Source organism: Colletes latitarsis, chromosome 2 (genome assembly GCF_051014445.1).
Source record: "Colletes latitarsis isolate SP2378_abdomen chromosome 2, iyColLati1, whole genome shotgun sequence".
Lineage (NCBI taxonomy): Eukaryota > Metazoa > Arthropoda > Insecta > Hymenoptera > Colletidae > Colletes > Colletes latitarsis.
The window spans coordinates 22,740,233-22,757,342 of NC_135135.1; the positions used below are offsets into that span (position 1 = coordinate 22,740,233).

General features: G+C 35.7%; 2 protein-coding genes across 6 annotated transcripts; one reads left to right on the forward strand and one right to left on the reverse strand.

The window, feature by feature from the left end:
- The first annotated feature begins 20 nt into the window (after positions 1-20).
- Capt (adenylyl cyclase-associated protein 1) lies at positions 21-17,017 on the forward strand. Of its 5 annotated transcripts, XM_076783604.1 has the most exons (9): positions 2,388-4,858; positions 5,515-5,721; positions 7,255-7,609; positions 7,695-7,979; positions 8,049-8,287; positions 8,366-8,544; positions 8,633-8,839; positions 15,070-15,213; positions 15,303-17,017. In XM_076783604.1, exons 1-9 carry the CDS (start codon positions 4,231-4,233, stop codon positions 15,384-15,386), a joined length of 2,328 nt encoding a protein of 775 aa, XP_076639719.1. In that variant the 5' UTR covers positions 2,388-4,230; the 3' UTR covers positions 15,387-17,017. The 5 variants fall into 5 exon arrangements, with proteins under 5 accessions (XP_076639722.1, XP_076639724.1, XP_076639721.1 ...); XM_076783607.1 differs by lacking the exons at positions 2,388-4,858; positions 5,515-5,721 and adding an exon at positions 21-406; XM_076783609.1 differs by lacking the exons at positions 2,388-4,858; positions 5,515-5,721 and adding an exon at positions 257-410.
- LOC143347228 (uncharacterized) lies at positions 9,074-14,794 on the reverse strand. The gene is made up of 5 exons (XM_076776243.1): positions 14,779-14,794; positions 14,551-14,686; positions 14,062-14,358; positions 13,830-14,000; positions 9,074-13,760 (listed from the first exon to the last, which is right to left on the reverse strand). The coding sequence occupies exons 1-5, from the start codon at positions 14,792-14,794 to the stop codon at positions 9,074-9,076; spliced, it is 5,307 nt and encodes a 1,768-aa protein (XP_076632358.1).
- Positions 17,018-17,110: the final 93 nt, after the last annotated feature.

The following is a 17,110-nucleotide window of genomic DNA, read 5'->3' on the forward strand; positions in this document are numbered from 1 at the left end:
TTCTGTCGATTGAATTAAAGTTTTGTACTAAAAAATATAACACTAAATTTAAAATCGTTCAAGAACGTAAATCGTTACAACTTTATTGATCTATTACGCAGTAAAGCTGTTTCTTCCTGGATCTTATTAATTCGATGATTTTAGATTTTTAAAGGAACACTGCAAGGAATGGATGCGTTTCTTTTGAAGATAATGCGCTTAAATGTAAGCGCATGTGCAGTTAACAATTCTAAGCTCTTATAATAGCAAGAGTAGTACTTCCGGTATCCGGCAAACGCCCCAGTGTAGTAATGTTGTCAGATTGAATTCTTATCACTTGTGTATCGTGTTTGTTGTGTTGTTGTTGAGTCAATTGTCACAAAGTGACAGCATACATGTTGCTGAACTTCAGCGAGGCTTTATATTGGTGAGTAAGTGCACATATTTCGCATAATAATTATTAACACACACACCATAGCCGCTAGGTGCATATCAACTTTCCTGAAAACATTTTACTATTTACTAGTTATCGTAGTTTACATTATTCATACTTTGACGTTACACATGTATATACACGAGACGTGTAATATATTCGATTAAGCGAGTGAAAAAATTAGAACTGTGGTTCTTTTTATTAAAAGATACAAGGGAGTATTTAGTTTGGTTATGAACATGGTTATACGTGTGCAGTTTATACCTCCTGCTGCGTTTTGACTGTGAGTCATACTATGCTGCACCTGACACTTGACACCTGGTAACGAATCTTGATGCCTCGTAATATTGAATAAATATACGAAATCCGATTAAGTACAGTATATATACCATTTAGGTATGTATTTATACGTATCGTAGAAACAAAGATTTTCATTCTCTACTTTCCATGTTCATAAATGACATTTTTTAAAACGAAGTTGTTTTAATTGTCTTTCGATAATATACGAACACGAAGGATATATGAATTTATAATACACAATTTAACTAAGAAAATTTATTTTACGGTATGAAAAAATATAGAAAATTATGAAAGTATATATAATTCTCTTTGTTTAAAGCTATCGTTTTAGTCATATAATTTCACGTTCGTTTAATTAGAAGTTTAAAATTTCGTTGCTGAGATTTTTTACTATTAGGTTGGTTATATGACACGGTCCTGTGATTCTGACGCGAGATTAAAATTCCATCGTGAAAGCTGACGAAGTGAGTCCGTTATCATCATTCATCAGTTACACATCGAACGTATTATTCTTTATATTTTATGTAGTCGTTTTTTTTTAATTATCCGCGTAACTGTTAACGAAAAGATAGATTTTCTAAAATGTCCGAAGTTCGTAAAATCGCGCAGAACGATTCCCTAATGGTACCAGGTGCTTACGAAAAGGTTTTAAATATGTGGAAAAATCGTGAGTACCAAGTGATTTCTTTTTTTATATGAATAACGTTCATATATGAGTTAAGGACACTTTCGTAGTTTTATAAAAATAAGTTTAAGATAGTAATAACAAAGATACGAGTAAGGCTGATTATAAAATTGAAAATACTGATAACTTAAGTGTGTGTGCGCAATGATAAGAAATTCAAATGAAAGTTCTGCAACATTTTCCAAATGCTTAACTGTTTGTTATAAATTTTCACACGGATTTAGAAATTCTATAATTATTACTTAAAATTATAATCTTCAAATTTGTATTAATATCGCGTATCTAAAATGTACGTAATCTGCATTGCGCAAAAACGTTTCTAGCAAACTTAATTAAATATTGTGTTGTAAATTGTGTATTCACGTTGTAATTTATAATATTCTAAATTATTAATTGTATTATTTATGCTCTATAGACGATATGTTTATATCACAACAAAGATTTTTGATAAATATTACATATCATTTATCATTATCAGTACAAGTGACTTACATGCAATGTGAAGACTGATAATAAATAAAATATATTTATAGACGTATTTGTTTAAGATTGGAATTGTTTTAGAATGTTGTTATGAACACAAGTATTTTTATGAGATACATATTTTTTAAATTATAGAGTTAACATGTACGTGTAGAATTACATATAACGGACCTCCGTTTCTGATCTATGATTAATTTGAGCAATAATGCATGGGCAATAATATTACTGTTGTCTTTATATTAGTTGATGTTGATAAACGTGTCTAAAATGTGAATTATAAGTTAAGTGATTTATAGAATTTGTTTAATAGCGACGAGGAAAGAGAATTCAAAGTTTCGTAGTCCTGTTAGAAATGAAGTTGCATTTCGAAAGTCCTATGAGTGCACGTGGCTCCTACCTAAGAAACTTGCAACAATTTCGGGTCTCGACCACTGTGGCAGCACCGCAGAGTGCCGGTCGAAACCAGAAGCGGTAGAGTATTGCGCCGGTTGCTTCCAAAGTAGGCTGTTTTTGAGGACAGAAACTCCACCCTCACGGGTCTCGTAATTGAATTAAAATTTTCCATTTGTGTATCAGTTCGAATTCACGCAGTTGTCAAGTGCCAGTTAGGTCGGAATTATCGAGGGTGGACATATTCGTCTGGTTCGAAACATTTGGGAATTATTCGAGGACCCAAACACATTAATTCGTACAACGAAATTGAATGACATCGCATTGATAATTTAGAAACGTAACAAATAATTTGGAACGCGTGTTAGCGTATGTTTTGCGTAGTGTTTGATTTATTGTTGAAATATAATACCAGTAAATGATACTGGCACGGTGTTAATTTACATAGTCGTTTAAACTATTTATAGTCGAATCAACAGAAGTGATTCATGGTAAATGAATGTATGCAATGTTTTTTTAATGATTGGGCATTCGTTCATTCATATTTTGATCGTCACCGTATTAACGTACGTATCTCTGTTACATACATTACCTGCATATATGGAAATGGCATGTGCTTCTAATATATACGTGTGCGTGTTTATCTATTGACTCATTGCAAGTTATATCGAGTCTCCAGCTTTTTCTGTGCGATTATGAGAAACGTGGTCACGGTTTACGTTTGTAGGGGTGTATCGTTGCCGTTAGGAAGGGCGTGTATTTGCTGTCCGACGCAAATTTCATCTTGTCCGTGTTTTCCGTTAATCGTAATTGGAAGCCGTTAGAAGATGAAAACACAATATTTGCTGTTTCAAGACGAACGCGTGCAATTGTAATTTCACGATCGTGTCTGTGTAGAGTCTAAACTCGGTTAACGTGCAACGCCCATTTCTGCCATCGAATTAATCTCGGTAATGTAAACTTGCATGTAATTGAAATCGATCATTGCATTATCGAGGGACGTTACAGTTTCTTAAAAGTTATGTGATTTTTACGATAGTTCATTGAAATATTATTAAAGCGTTATCAAAAACTGCTGCTTGTTCGTGACAGTTAAAAAGGACATCTTGATTGTTGAAACGATTGAATCAGTTTTATCTTTGTTGTCTCAAAAGTAGCGGTAAACATGGTTTCTTCAGCATACGTTGCCTGTTAATATTACATGCTCCATGTTTTTAATAGAAAGAGAAAATAATATGCGTTAATTACTTAACCTAACATCGTTTTATTGGGTGTGCAATAGAAGTTTACAATGTCAACGAACGCTGACCGTAAACATACGAACTGGCTGTGAGTAAATGTAATTGAAGTTCGTTTGTATGCTGAACAATTTATAGTGCGTGATTCCCGTGGGAAATTCACTTGGAATAGAATATTCGATCGTCAAGTTCCGCTGCCTACGAAGGACTAGCTAGAACGCGTGCTCAACCTAAAATATTCAAGTACCGGTTACTTCGGCTGTGAGAGGTCTGTGCTGAACTTGAGTCTAAATAGCAAAGTGTTTTTACTCGTTACTACTTTTCATATTCCGACTCGATAATCGTTACGTACTAAGAAGCGTTTTTCAACTCTAATTGTTAAAAATTATAATATTTAATCCATAAATTAACACCACACTCTGAATTCATAGTTAATATTTTACATTGTTACAACCTAAGTCTTGTATATATTTCCGAAATTATATCTCTCTCGTTGAAACGTACGATATATTTTACCGAAGTTTTAACGCGCGTTTTACGCACATCGATCATTTCCGGTCTGACGGATCGATAGTAGTCGCGATACAGAATCGAACTAGATCGATATTGGAATACACCTAACCCCAAACGTAAGGGTATCACTTTTAAAACCTACGAAGTTAAGATTAGAAGCTACGGCAAGCGTTTGCTGATACGAAGGAAATCCATAATCGATATTGACGATGTTCAAATGCTGTGTTTGCAATAAGAGCGCGAAGAAGGAGAAGTCGAACGGCGATGTGACGAAGCAAAGTCAGAAAGCGATAGACCTGCAGGTAGTTGCTAAAGTTGAGGAGGACGGGCCAATCGGACGAGAAGAAAAGCTGAACGGCGACGTACAGAGATTGGAGAAAGTTTCTCCATCTATGGAGAATTGCTCCGCGGAAGTAGTCGATGACTTGACTGTCAAGAGTCCGTTGCCATCCGGTAAACGCGATGAAATCGATGGTTCTCGACTGAGAAAGGAATCGATTGTAGAATCGAACAAGGGGGAAGACGATGATACTAAAAATGCGACCGATGGAACGGAAGAGAACAAAAGAGAAGAGGAAAATGGAATCAAAGATGCGAGTGGAAGTGCAGAAGTAAATGGATGTGATAATACGAGCGGGATTAGTGACGGGGGTGGCGGGGGTGGGTTAATGCAGGTAATACTGAATACCGGCGTTCCTAGCATTGTTAAAACGAATCTTTACGATTCCTCAACCGCGTATATCGAGAGAACGATCGATGATGGACCAGAAGAAGAAGGCGACGATTCCGTTTTCGAAGCCTGTCCGAATGACAATGCTAATAAAAAGACAACGCCAGGTATATTTTTATTGATGCAGTATTTTTGTCCTTTATGTTTTCATAAATTATTTCATATATGCAATTTTCTTACTTCCCTGGTTCTTTATTTACACGCGTGCCGTTTTAGAACAGCATTTCAGTGTAATCAAATTTCTTTGACGATAATAATAATGTTTCACCGGGCCAAAGTTCATTAAGAGCATAATGGAAACTGCCTTTGACGCTAATCGCATTACCGCGTTTAATATGGATTAGTACTCCTAATAATGCGATCTGCGTTATTGTTGTCGTGTTTGTGTAATGTATTTCGTTACAATCAGGTTGTAGAAAGAATCGACTTTTTGAAATTCCAAGACCCAACCCAGAAATATGGCCTTATTTGGTTATTCGTTTTGTGACTCATACACATACATTCCCACCTTTAGTTGCTTTTTAATTACACGAACACTTGGTACTTATCAGTACTTGCGATATGATTGATCTCATCGTTAGTCATCCGCCAACAAAGTGGGAAAAGTGATTTCCATATCAGGATAAGTGGTGGGGGGGTTTCTTAAGTCGATTCTCTCTTCGGTCCAACTAGTTGAATTATTCTCGACCGTGAACATGAAAATTGCATATAATGGACGATTTTGTGTGGACAAAGTGTCTATATTCGGGTGTATGATGCGCAGTTCCGTCAGTTCCCCGTTGGCTATCGGAGGAGGACGATCATGATTCAGAAGAGTGCAGTGGCATGCAAGAACCACCAGCGACGCCGGTCGCCCGCGACGAACTAGCTTTAAGACGACACAGATTCTTCTCCGATTTATTGCACGCCGCGCAAAATTCGTCGGAGCACAGAGTGAGGTTTGACCCACTAGGACCGATGGTGCACGCCGGTTAGGGCTCACCCATAATCCATTTCTTACTTTCTATAAGTTTTATCGAAACTAATTTCTCGAGCTTGAATACACCGCGTATAGCTGGACTAACTTACACTTTGTTTTACCAATGATTCAATATACTGTAGAACAATGCTGTCCCTTACATTGTTTTGCTTCTCTCTTCCTTCGCATATCGCATTGTGTTTGGACGTGACGCGATAACGTAACATCAGTCAACGTCTTGCGGTAAATGGCTTATGTTGGACAGCATTGCTATAGTGTTGCGATAATGGCTTTGTTATCTGTTAAATATATTTTGTATGTAATGTAGATGTATTTTGAATAGGTGTACATCAGGTTTAAAGCGCGCGTATATCTGGAATTATTTGTCTTGGAGGTATGACAAGGAAGCAGCATCAAAACATCTCGCTGTATTATACATTATTTTTCGTCCTTGTTCTATTTTTACACCGTGACCCATTTACCTTTCACCTCGGTGTACTATTTGACAACCTTTACACGTCGAGTGGCGTGTTGATTACGTTACGATAATTCGTTATTTTTTTTAAAGAAATTCTTTTTTTTTTATTGTGCGTATAAAATGTGGAGCTTAGTAATTTTATTCACATAAATGAACCATCTCGAAATATTTAACACTTGATTGCTACGTATATATGGAATATCAATGTACAAAGAATTTTTTAAGCATTGAATATCTGTAAACACGCAAGGTCTACCATACGAAATAGTATCTACCTACGCAGAGTTTGTAAGGCACGTACATATAACTCGCGATTCAGTTTTCGCAGTTTTCCTAAGAATAGGCCGACATATATCGCGTCGAACATCATTAGAACTGTGGTTTAGTTCTTCACCAGTTTCTGAAAAGGCGAGAAGGTCTCGCGCGCACAAACGTTTGTTCCAGTAGAAATAATTTTCGATAAAGTGAACGAATAACTGAATGAAGTGTGATTTTAAAATTGACGTACTATTGGATTGGAATTAAAGCAGCAGTAATGAATTATTTACTTTGTCTATTGCCTATTGCTCTAAATTTAATTGTAGACCTAAACAATTTTTCTATGATATAAATCAAATTAATGTTCTATTTTTATATTTTTAAACTTGATTCTTCTTATTTTTAAACCAGTAATAATAGAAGCAATACAAAGAGTCCGCCTATAGAGTCTTTTTGAATGCAACTATAACGAGCAATTATAGTTGTTTTGAATGTAATTTTCACAAATATTTTTAATAGTTGAAAGGAAACGCGATTTTATTTCTTTTAGACACTGCTTACAACATAATGATCTAGTGGCTCTGGATCTTGATACATCTATTTATACACTCATTCTATATTTAATGTACTCGACATAAATGCGAACTTTCTGGATTATATTTTCTCTAATTATTGAAAGATTTATTTTACGATTAAAGATTTAAATTAAAAACAAATTCTGTTTTGTTTGATTAAAATATTACAAGTACTTTCATGAGAATTGAAATATTTCATATACAATAACTCGTTAATTTTTAATTATATTAAAGGCTGCGAAGCTAGTGATAAGGAAGATCACTTAGAAGAATTGGTAAATCGTTTGGAAACTGTTACCAAGCGACTGGAGAAAGTACGGACTCATTCTATAACTGAAACTCAAGACTCTGCTGTTCAAACAAGTACACCATCTCCAAAGAAGTCTCAGTTAGTTGGAAGCAGTGCATCTATACAGTCTGCCTCACCTACTCAATCTCTACATAAACCAGCATCAGACAAATTTGTCAGCATGTCAGTAGCAGGGTATGAAGATCTTTTGGCTGGTCCTGTAAGAGAATACTTGCAGCTGAGTGAGAAAATTGGCAGTGATGTAGCCACTCACAGCAAGCTTGTAGAAAAGGCATTCCAGTAAGCATTTCATTATAATTTTATTTTAAACGTTGAGTACAATCGCTATAACGTTAATCGCTAATTATTTTTATTCCTTTTATAGAATTCAATTGGAATTTATTCGAACTGCGGCAAGTCGCTCAGCCCCAGTAAATCAATCAGAGCAACTTGCTCTTCTTGGACCTACATCTACACAAATTCAACAGATTCAAGACTTCCGTGAGAAAAATAGAGGATCTCAATTTTTTAATCATTTATCAGCAATTAGTGAAAGTATTCCAGCTCTAGGATGGGTTGCTGTATCACCTACACCAGCACCCTATGTAAAAGAGATGAACGATGCTGGACAATTTTATACTAATCGTGTATTAAAAGATTGGAAGGAGAAGTAAGTTCGTATTGCAAACTGTTAAAAAATAACAATAAATCAAACGTTTCGCCATTATTATTATTACAGAAATAAAGTACATGCTGAATGGTGCAAGGCTTGGGTTCAAACGTTAAGCGATCTTCAGCAATACGTACGTCAACATCACACAACAGGATTGGTATGGGCAAAAACTGGCTCTGCACCGGTAGGCATACCACCACCTCCACCACCATGCATGCCTATTGGAGATGTGGCACCAGTCAGTATTGCCGATGACAGAAGTGCTCTTTTCGCCGAAATTAATCAGGGAGAAGCTATTACAAAAAGTAAGTGTACTATAGTTATAAAATACTAATAAAACGGTAATTAGGAAATTTTATTAATTGGTACATCTTATTTTATAGACTTAAAGAAAGTCACTTCCGATATGCAAACACATAAGAATCCTTCATTGAGGACTGGTCCAGCGCCATTTAAAGCACCGGTAGTTGATAATGTTATACCATCAAAAACAGTACCACCTGCAAGTGCACCCATTGACAAACCACCTGTATTTACTAAAGATGGGAAGAAATGGCTTGTAGTAAGTAATACACTGTATAACATCCTCTGTTCTGTATTTGTAAAAAATTAATTTTATTCGCAAAATTTGTATTTTATTTGTTTTGTAGGAATACCATAAAGGAAATAAAGATTTGCTCGTCGATAACGTTGAGATGAATAATGTGATTTATATGTTCCGATGTCAAGACAGTACCTTAGTTGTTAAAGGCAAAGTCAACTCTGTTGTTATGGATTCATGTCGTAAATCGTCTGTCGTGTTCGACTCTGTTGTGTCAAGCATCGAATTCGTCAACTGTCAGAGCGTCCAAATGCAGGTATGTTGTTTAATTTTTACTAAAAATGGAAAATGATTCACGTCCTATATCTTGGATCAAATATCGTGTAAAAAATAACTTTATTACGAAATGTGTACATATATACATAATATAATTACATAAAGTACATGCCCTGTATTAGAAAATAAAGGTCCGATATTATAAAAATATTGTTCTGATAATAAGGAATTTTATAAACGCAGACAATAAGTACTATTTGTGATCGAGTATTACTTATTTTTTTTTATATTCTGATACAAGTTTCTTGCAGACGTTTTGTAATTCTTGTAGATGTACAGTGTTTGGCTCTTGATGAAGAATTTCTAGGAATGCTATGTATTCGTCGTTATTTAACTCTTTAGGTGTCCCACATATTTGAAACTTGTTTAATACACTTTTCGATGTACCTGAAACCTTTTCTAAATCCGACATTGATGTACTTGTATCGATTACGGATGGTTTAGCAGTGACATCTATTTCCCTTTGCTCAACGGAAAGAAAACATAAATGTTTTAACTTGGCGTTGGTGAATGAATCATTTTTTATTAATCGTGCAGGTGATTCGGATGATACATTTTGATCCAACTCATTACCATTTATGACAGAAGAAACGATGGTAACAATTTTGTGCATTATACTTTTTTCCTTTTCTATAGAGTCTGTTGAAAATTCTACATCTATTTTGTTAGATTGATTTTCTTTGGTCTCTTTTTGTAGGTTCAGCTCTCTGTTTTCAATATATTCTAAAAATTTGTTCGGATCTACTATCTTAGTTGTGTTTTGATCATATTTTGTGTATATGTTAACATATATTACCATTTGTTCTTGTGGAGTAATGTTACTGTCAGTATTTTCACTTAAATTTTGTAGAGTATATGATGCTTTCATCAAATCTTGCTTGTCAGTATGGTTTTGATTATCGTCTGTATTCTTGACGTAGTTGTTGTTTTCTACCGCATATTCTTCATTATTTTCTGATTTGCCTTCCATCTTGATAGATTCTTCCATTGTATTTTCGCTTTTACTACACAAATCATCCTTCCAAAGCATAGTCATCGTTAGCGGTCCTCTCATTGGACTCTTAGATCTTGTCTCATTTTCTGATCGTCGCGCTGCTTCTAATCGACTTTTTAAAACTGGTATGCAAGATCTTGAAGAGGTTTTAGGTATTGGTAGTATTGGTTTCCCATGACTTTTTAATTTAGTTTCCAAAGAGTGAATGTAATTTATTGTGTTCGCATTACTCGGAGATTCATATGATTGTGAAGTAACATGTTTTGCCGATTTCTTTGATCGAAAACTGATTTGCGATAGAGACTGTTTTTTATCTAACTTAACGTGACATTCTGCATTACGTCTAGATTCAACGGATAAATCTCTGACTCTTACGTGTTTTGGAGTTGTATTACTTTTTGCTTTGGCGTGGACAGTATCTACCAAATCAGATTTTAAACCTATTATATTTTGCGGAGCAATTGGTTTCTGTAGCTTTTCAATTCTTGAAGTGTAATTTTCTTGACTCCTTGACTTCATTGTTTTATTCAATCTTTTCAATGTCATATTGTCTTTTGCATCCCTTGGAGAAATTTGACACGATAATGTGTTTGTCATAAACGCGTTTTGGTCTTCATTTAATATGTTTGATTTATTTACTAAGAAATTGGATTGTGTTTTATCACCGGCATTTATATTTTTTGGTGACAGCAAGGTATGATTATTGGTATCGATGCACGAAATTAAAACTTTATCATTTAAGATTTTATTTCCTTTTCTCGGTGTTTGTTCCGTTTCCTTAAATAGTGGTACATCTACATTTTCAGAATTTGATAATTTTTCATCAATATCTTGCGAAATAGATAGTAAATCGGCATTTTCAGTGTCTTTTGAAAATTTGTCTTGGTAGTGTAGTTCCTTATTGTCCGTTTGTATGTTTGAATTCGAATGTAAATAATCGTCAAAATGGTTTGAGCGTGTATTATTTAATTTTGCGATAGAACTCGAAGCTTCGTCAGTGAAATATAAACTACTATGCGGAGAAATGAGGTTGGAATAAGATTTATAGTCTGCCTCGTCAATTGAATTTTCTTTACCCAGATTTATTAATGAATCTCTTATATCTGAGTTGTTCTGTTCATCTTTCAGTGCGTCATCTTGGTCATAATGAATTCCTGTTTCTTTGTGTTTCTCTACCGATGATGTATCATCATTGCATGTTAGCTTGTGTTTATCATAATTCTCCATATCTGTGCAATCATATTTCTGAAGGGTTATCGTGTTTGTTGAAATTGTGTGTGCGTCTTTTTCGTCAACGTAATCATTACTATAATTACTTTTGATATTTGACCAATTTAAATTGAACTCTTCATTTTCTGATTTATTAATCATTACAGTTACTGATGGAGGTTCTGGAATGTTAGAGCTATTCGAGTGATTATTGGTACTGGTTGTTAAGGAATCCTGTATTAGATTTGTTTCGATTGAGTTTTCTTTACTTTCAGAGGGTGATAATTCATATATTGCATCCACATTTTCTAGCATCATATGCATTTCTGCTGCATTTTCAATACTTGTTGTTATTAGGGTTTGCTCGATGAGTGAACACGCTCCAGGGTGTCTTTTTAAACTAAAATTCGGACTGGACATTAAAATTTCATTGTCTTCAATGTACTTTTCATCGTCTGATAAATTAAATTTCGTATTCACAAAATCATCTTCTGCATTTTTCATGGATGACACGTCTGTACACTGTTTCAGAGATTCGGAATCTAGAAAATTACAACCTTCGTTTTTATTTGGATTCTGATTCTCCTCGTCGAACAGAGTTTCATTTAAATTTTGTGAAAACAGTTCCACGCTACTAACGTTACGATTTATAAGCTCATTTGTATTATTCATACGTAAGTAATGCGTTTCAGAGTTCTCTCTTTCATCCATCTCATTATTGCGTGTTTCGTGTTTACTTATATTTGTTTCTACATGCTTCAAACAGTTTGTAAATTTCATTTCCATAAGTCTTCCATCAGAGTTATCTTTAGTGTGATTTAAATGTTTTATTTGTAAATTATTTGGAACCATTTCAGCAGATTCGTTTCCTTGTAAACAGTTGTTAGCGTTAATTTCGTTCTCCTTTTGAAGCATATTACTGAAACTGAAATATTTAGAGGGGGAAGAAAGGTTTTGATTCGATTCAAAATATTCTCTACATCCATTCTGATCGTTAATCGCAGTTTGGTATGTAAGGCCTGTTATGTGATTGCCGATTGTTGAACGTGCTGATCGTTTATTCTGTTTTACATTGAAAAACATGTAAGTATGACTAGTTCTGTCGGTGGAGCTACTAACAGACTGTTCCTCTGATATTATATCCAAAATATTGGACTGAAGATTATTATTAATGTAAGAACATTTACTGTATTCTGATAGAGATTCGCTGTTTATATTTTCTTTTGTGTCATCGATGCAACATACCTTTTCAAGTTCAACGCGTGTTAGTAGTGCCTTTTTGAATTGCAAAGCTTCTTGAAGTAATAATGACGTAGACTTATCATCAGATTCACTGTCTTTTGACATTTCAGTACGGCTCGACGTTGGTGACAGTATTATCAAATCTTCGTCGGTTTCCATTGGGATAGCATGTTGATTGAAGTTCTCAGTGCATATGTTTGGTAACGTACAATTCTCAGTTACAGTTGTTTCCCTATTAATATCATTTTCTTTGAACAGGTCGGACGAAATGGTATAATATATTCGCTCAGGAACTTTATCGTATTTAATGGCGAAGGGGCATCCATTATCCTCAACTGTATCAAGCTTCTGATTGCTCAGGGAACATATTTTATTCTCCGATTTCTTTAGTAGCGACCAATTAAGTTCGTTTATGTTTCGTGGACAACACGTATTGAACATGGTGCAATAATTTTGAATGGACAAGTCAGAACTTTTAACTGTGTCGTCACTCTCGTATTGCTCAGAGCTGATGTAGATTGTTTGTTGCATTTCATCAGGGTTTATCCTGGCATCGGTATCAAAACTTACTCTACTTCTCTCTTCGTTCCAATTATTGGCTTCCGTCGTGGCCGATACAAGCGTATTCATGACATTCTGACAAATGTTATTTATGTTCTTGCTATTCTCATCTTGTCCGTCTTTCCCACGCGCGTCAGGATTTTGTATCTCGTACGTTCGCAACACGTCGTGCAAACTTTCCAGCTTCTTCTTCACTTGGTACAGAGTTTCTTGAGACGTTTCTATGAATTTCTTCCGTTCGCACGGTTGTGGTACCAACATATTCGAGACCGATTGCCGCGGAAACACGTCGGTACAGAACGTTATATTCATTTTCGAAGGCCTTAAGCGTTGGTCGATTAATTTTAAAACCGGATAAACTGCGTTCGACAGCTCCAAATAATTTTTGTTGCTCCGTTGCATCGAATCTGTTACATTTAAGTCCGTTCCTTTCTCATTTTGTTCGTTTTTTTCAGATTTTTCATCGACCAAATCGTTCTCGTGGGTACACATTCGCTGCTGTAACATAATCGAATAGATCATCGATAGCGACATAATAGTTGTTATAGCATCATTCATATTTACCTCCGTTTTTGACCAAACATTTTTCATCAAAGACTCGTCGCTGAGCTCGGAAGAGCTGCAGACTAATCCTAGATTTTTGTTGCTATCGTGCAACTCTTTTAAATACCGTTTGCACTCGTCCATGGTTTTAGTGAATTTCTTACAAGCACCGGTCATTTTGTTCGTTTCGAACGCTTTTGTATTCTTACTGATGTTGCTCGTCGATTTGGCGGTCCTGTTCCTCGAACAGAGTGCAGACAATAACGCGTTTCTGCTCTGTGCTTCGAAGTGTTCGCTTCTCGATACTTTGCGCTGCTTACGACCGATCGCCCTCTTAAACACGGAATTTAGCCTGTAAGCACAACCAGCTTAGAATATCGATGACATTTATGAACGTCGTATTTAGAGCGTGTAATTGTACTTTATCTCGCTGCTACTTTTCGAAGATTTACTGCTGCGTTCCAGTGGCAAAGCGTCGCGTCGAAAGTACGGATACGTGGTTTTCGTCTTCGCGTCGAACAGTTCCGTCAAACGATATCCGGATGGATAATTATATTTCGGGCACGAAACGTACGACTCCTTTCGCCTTGGACTAAAGAACGACACAACGTCTTGATAAAGTGGAAGCTCTCTTTTCGTAGCTCTTTCGTTACCTTAATAGCACGTGTTTTATCCAGTCGTTACGGTCGTTGGGATTGGATAGAGTCAGCCGGAGATTTCGCAGGTTCTTTCTGAAGTTCGATTTATGAATTTGATGAGGCAAAGGCCAAGCACCGTACTGCATTTTATAGGTCAGTATATTAACTTTCAGCTCGAGGTCCTCTACTTTGTATCCGACTTTGTTGATAATCTCATTCTCGACTACAGTGTCGTCCACGTGTTTCGTCTTGGAGAACATCAAACGCAGCAATATAGTGCAGATAAAGGACACGGCGAGGATCTTGAAATATTATTTATTCGATTAGTGAAATATGTTGGGCGCCAGATAATATTTTCTTTTTGCGTTTGCTTTTCGAAGGGGCTATTCGTGAACATAGCGTTCAGATAGAAGAAGTGAAATCAGTTTCAGGAAGAACTTACCCGATCGCTATGTTCATAGACCTCTAATTCATTACAACTGAAAAATAATAATTCTCTGTACCCGCCAGACTATCTCTTCGTTCTTCAAGCAGTCAAGAACGTCGGTCACAATCTCACTCCAAATGTAATTTGCAATTGCTTTCGGGCATTCTTTCCAGTCGACTTCGCAGATCATTTGCACAGGTTCAAAATTTCCGCCTAGACATATATGATTACCGAGGTACGTTTAGGTTTGCTCGAAACGAGAGTAATTAATTTTTATTTCATAACGAACGTCTGCGAAATCTTACCGAACTGCCAATGCATCTTGACAAGAGGTGTTTTAGACACAACTGTAGGTTTTAAGAAGCCATCAACACGTATCCACTATTATTTAGAATATGTACCGCGTGAAACGTGGAAAGTCAAGAGATACTGCGACTGGCAGTTGTTCTTCTTCGATGTACAAAGCGAAAATATCGATATTGCGTACAGAGTGTTTCAGATAAGAAGTTGGGACATTCTATTTTTGGTGGATGGTGGACCAGTAATGTTAATTACTATAAAATAAATTCGTTTCTTTTGTCTTTCTGTGATCACAGGTACTGGGAAAGGTGCCTACTATTTCCATTGACAAAACAGACGGTTGTCAGATGTATCTGAGCTCCGAATCAATGGACGTAGAAGTTATTAGCAGCAAGTCTAGCGAAATGAACGTCATGGTACCAAAAGCCAACGGGGATTATGTAAGTTGTTTACGATATCAATCGCATAAATTGTACGGTTTTTATCTACTCTGGTATATTTATATGTTGTATTTTTGGGGGATTTTCAGGCAGAGTATCCTGTGCCGGAGCAATTCAAAACAACTATTAGTCCAAAAGGTCTTAATACCATCGCGATCGATCTATTGGGTTAAAACATACAAAAATCAACTACTCATAGCCTAAAGTTAACGTCTGTCTAAGAGTACGGCTCATTAGAGGTATCATCTTCAGAGGATTCATCGATTTATTATTTATTGCTTCTTTAATTAATTTAAGTATCGAGAGAGGGGCGAATAATTAGAAAAGAATAGTTTCATCCTCGCGCATAGATCTGCGATCCTATATCGTTTTCAGAGATATAGAATCGAATTAGATAAATCGATTAAATAACATTTCAACGTTATAGCCCTATCTCTTTCGATGTATTTGTACATTTCGTGGGGATCATCGATTTTATTCGGATGGAAATTTGAGTCAAGCGAAAAATGATGCTTGACAAAACGAGTCTTGTCAAATTTACGTACGCGGATATTTGATAAATTGTTGCTTAATATTTTGTAATATAGGACCGATTAGATCTCTAGTAATTGTGATTCGTCAAACAGGTGTTCAAATAGTAGAATCGATATTCTTCACGAAACGTTATTACGCACGTTGGCGTGGAGATAAAAGGTGGCTGTAGGTTGGATTAAGAATAGGTATGGACAAAAGTTTTGCTACCTTCGAATCGCACTTTTATACATTTACACCATTTTTTATTGTGATCGAACTTTTGCCCAAACCCGATCGCTTCAAGGTTGCAGTCAACTCGCCAAGGAATTGCCACTGAATTGTTTTAGTGGAAGAGGGGAGAGCGAGTATCGCACGTACACATCTGAGAGTATAGAATCAAGGAACATTCATGAGCCATTTAGAAAGTGTTAGGGACGTCATATCAGTAGGTCGATACATTACCTCTAGACTTTTGCAGCAAATAATTCTGTTCATTGCGACCCCTTATCAGTTATATCGCACGGAATTACATTTATTCAGAACAAATTAATTGATGTTTGTAGATGTCGTATCCTTAATTCGCTATGACGACTTTAAAGCTTGAGCAATTCAGTTCACGTGTCTTCCGAATCTATGAACGTTCGTGATATGTAAATAGAATTGAATATTGAATTTATTTTATGTATAACATCCGATTTATCGCGCGTGAATTCGAGAATTTTAGAAACTCTTGGTACGTTCGTTGAGTGATACGTGTAAATTGAAACGATCAAAATGGTTGTGCAAAAGTCTTGATGGTTCAGCCGTTAAGGGGGAAAATACCTTGAACAATAAGGAAATTGTGAACTCAATATTGAATTTCAAATGCGTGCTGTTTGAACGTGACGTAAATTACATTGTGATTTTTACCACTTGGTATATTGTGCTAATCGTAGGTATAATCTAATATTAGAACTACTTAAAGGAGGCACGATTTAGAATGACAAGATCGTTTAGGGTAATAACGAGTCCAGCAGTTCGATCCTTTTTACCGAAGAGACAAGCAAATCCGAACAATGCGATTTTTCTATCGTTTCTATGGTACTAAATCTGTTTAATTACGGAACGATAATTATTTGACCGAGATTATTTACTCCAAGGATCGTACTGTCTTTAATACAGTAATCTTTAACAGCTTTCATTTTAATATCGATAGAGTATTATAACGAAAGTAACCAATATTTATTTCCGAATATGATTTTCAGTGCTATTTCTAATTGTCCTAATAAAAGGAAATGATATACCACCTAAACTATCGTTGTGTTATATTTATATTTTTCAGAAACCGACGAACGATTTAACAGCGCTCTTTCAGAGAGAAAGGTACGCACCGTACATATTGTTT

Excerpts from the sequence above, each read along its gene's own strand:
- Capt (XM_076783604.1), top strand. The coding sequence starts at position 4,231 with ATGTTCAAATGCTGTGTTTGCAATAAGAGCGCGAAGAAGGAGAAGTCG. Across the intron at positions 8,288-8,365 it reads GGGAGAAGCTATTACAAAAA|ACTTAAAGAAAGTCACTTCC; the intron begins GTAAGTGTACTA and ends CTTATTTTATAG. Across the intron at positions 8,840-15,069 it reads GTCAGAGCGTCCAAATGCAG|GTACTGGGAAAGGTGCCTAC; the intron begins GTATGTTGTTTA and ends CTGTGATCACAG.
- LOC143347228 (XM_076776243.1), bottom strand. Across the intron at positions 14,001-14,061 it reads ATAAAACACGTGCTATTAAG|TCCAAGGCGAAAGGAGTCGT; the intron begins GTAACGAAAGAG and ends GTCGTTCTTTAG. Across the intron at positions 13,761-13,829 it reads AAAAGTAGCAGCGAGATAAA|GCTAAATTCCGTGTTTAAGA; the intron begins GTACAATTACAC and ends TTGTGCTTACAG.